Source organism: Arachis duranensis, chromosome 6 (genome assembly GCF_000817695.3).
Source record: "Arachis duranensis cultivar V14167 chromosome 6, aradu.V14167.gnm2.J7QH, whole genome shotgun sequence".
Lineage (NCBI taxonomy): Eukaryota > Viridiplantae > Streptophyta > Magnoliopsida > Fabales > Fabaceae > Arachis > Arachis duranensis.
The window spans coordinates 73,194,274-73,196,740 of record NC_029777.3 but is presented as its reverse complement, the minus strand read 5'-3'; the positions used below and the strand labels follow the sequence as shown (position 1 = coordinate 73,196,740).

The following is a 2,467-nucleotide window of genomic DNA, read 5'->3' as shown; positions in this document are numbered from 1 at the left end:
ACTAGATTTAGTATCCCCTTACGACAGATGCCTATTTATGGATTAGTGAGAATCTAGGCTGGATACTTGGTGAAAAAGAGTTTAAGATGCTTAGTGAGTTTTTATTACAGTGCATTGTATTTATTTGGCACTTTTACCGTACTGGGAACCCATGAGCCTGGGGTTCTCATTCCATATATATCTCTTGTTTTTCAGATACAGGTCCAGGTGCTCAAAAGTGAGCTGTGGTTCGTCTAAGAGACGGCGAAGATCTTTATTTTCTCTACTTTGTGTTATGCTTAGAATCTCTCCATCCTTGTTTTGAAGAGATTATATTATGTATTGAACTCTTTTGAACTTGCTTATAGAGGCTCTTGTGTTTCCTTTGGGAGAGATTAGGATATACTGTTGTCAACTACTTTCATATTGTACCCTAGCCGGCCTAAACTTCGCGGGTCACGACTAGTGGCTATTTACTTATGTTATATATATCTATCTGTTATCTATCTCTTAATCTCCTTTATGCCTTGTCCGTATATCGCTTTCGGCTTCACGTTTTATCTTTTCGATATCAAAACGTGAGTGATACGTCTTCGCGATTTTATTTCTGCTCTTTTCAGGCTTCTTGATTAATACTCCTTTCGAAATTACCTATATTTATATATAAAAAATCCACCTGAGAGTCGTACCACCGTAATATCATTGACTTATGACTCGAGCATAAGGATTTGAATATTAGGGAGTTACATTATGGCATCAGAGCAGTTCGTCCTCGTGAGCCTGAGGGATGGAACTGCTTATGCTTCAATGCATACTCTGAGTTTGTGCCTGTGCTAGTTAGGGTATCTAACCGATACATCTGGCATGAAGTCCATGAGTGTACCTTTGGTACTTTGAAGCACTATACTTCCGATATTGAGACTGATCAACTTGATATCAATTGTTTGGTGTGTATAGGAACCAGATGGCGCCTCGTGGACCCGGTCGGGGACGTGAGAGAGATCGTACTAGTACACAGGAACCGGAAATCAACCCGAATAACCCGGTAAACCTTATGGCGACGTTGGAGAATATGGCTGCTGCTATGCAGGCCAATGCGGAGGCCCTTGGGCAACAGATAAACAATAATGGCAATGGTGGAAGGGAAGCTCAGGGCCCGATGACACCGGCAACTTTCTTAAAGGTTAACCCACCTAAGTTCAAGGGAACCACCAATCCGACTGAGGCCGATACCTGGTTTCAGGCTATGGAGCGAGCGTTGCAAGCGCAATTAGTACCCGAGGAGCAGTGTGTTGAATTTGCTACCTATCTGCTCACGGGGGAAGCATCGCATTTGTGGCAAGGGGCTCGACGTCTCCTACAACAGAGGAATGATCTTATCACTTGGGATGCCTTCCAGGTGGAATTCTATAAGAAGTACTTTCCAAATTCCGCCAGGACAGCCAGGGAATTGGAGTTACTACAGTTGAAGCAAGGTGCTATGTCTGTATCTGAGTATACAGACAAATTTGAGGAGCTATTCAGGTTTTTCTGCATGTGTCAGGGAGCTTCGGGAGACTTCGAGGAATGGAAATGCATTAAGTATGAAGGAGGGCTCCGGAGCGACATCTTGAGTTCAGTGGGACCAATGGAGATCCGAACTTTTTCAGAGTTGGTGAATAAGAGCAGAATTGCTGAAGAGTGTGTGAAGAGGATGGTTGCAGAGAAAGGAAGTCATAGAGAGCATAGCCAAGGATTTGCACCAAGGGGTCGAGAGTTTAAGGAAAGAGGATACATACAACACTTTCCCCAAGGACGGAATAACTTTGCAACGAGTAAGGAGTCCCAAAGAAACGGTAAGGGAAAGCGAACAGTGACTTCTTCTGATGTTTCGAGCTGTCAAAGATGTGGAAGTCATCACCCAAATAGGCCGTGCCGATTGGGGTTAGGTGTATGTTACAAGTGCGGGTTACCAGGGCATGTATCAAGAAATTGCCAACAAGAAGAGAGTCTGGATGCGGGCCGATTGCGACAGTAAGATTGAGGTAATTATTATCATCAAGCTTAAAGGACAGTGCGTGATTTTATAATACCGCCTATATAGTAAAATTGGGAATGTCAAGCTTAATATTAGACTGAGAAGCAAACTGGATGGTCCGAGTAAGGATTTGCCTTAATACAAATGGATAAATGCCTGTGATGTAAATGATTTTCTGTTGAGAATGATGTGTTGTGTTTGTTATGTAGTTGGTTTATTTCTGAATTTTTGGTGAAACGAATTGAACCCGTGACTTTTAGTTTCTTTGATTTAAATAGATAAGGGATGGTCCTAAATGATGAATTTGGAAACGTTGATTTGAAATGCCAGTCATGCTAAGTTGTGGTTGGGTACTTGAGGAAATAAGTGATGGAGCTAATACTTGACGAGAAATCAAAGTGGCATAGCGGAAGCTTGCTAAAAGCGTTAGCATAGTATGGTAATAATAAGGAAAAGTGGGGTATGATTAGA

General features: G+C 42.3%; 1 protein-coding gene across 1 annotated transcript; it reads left to right on the top strand.

Moving 5' to 3' along the window:
- Nucleotides 1–943: 943 nt before the first annotated feature.
- On the top strand, nt 944–1,996 carry LOC107494093 (uncharacterized). Its single transcript, XM_016115129.1, has 2 exons — nt 944–1,147; nt 1,223–1,996. The coding sequence occupies exons 1-2, from the start codon at nt 944–946 to the stop codon at nt 1,994–1,996; spliced, it is 978 nt and encodes a 325-aa protein (XP_015970615.1).
- The last annotated feature ends 471 nt before the right edge of the window (nt 1,997–2,467 follow it).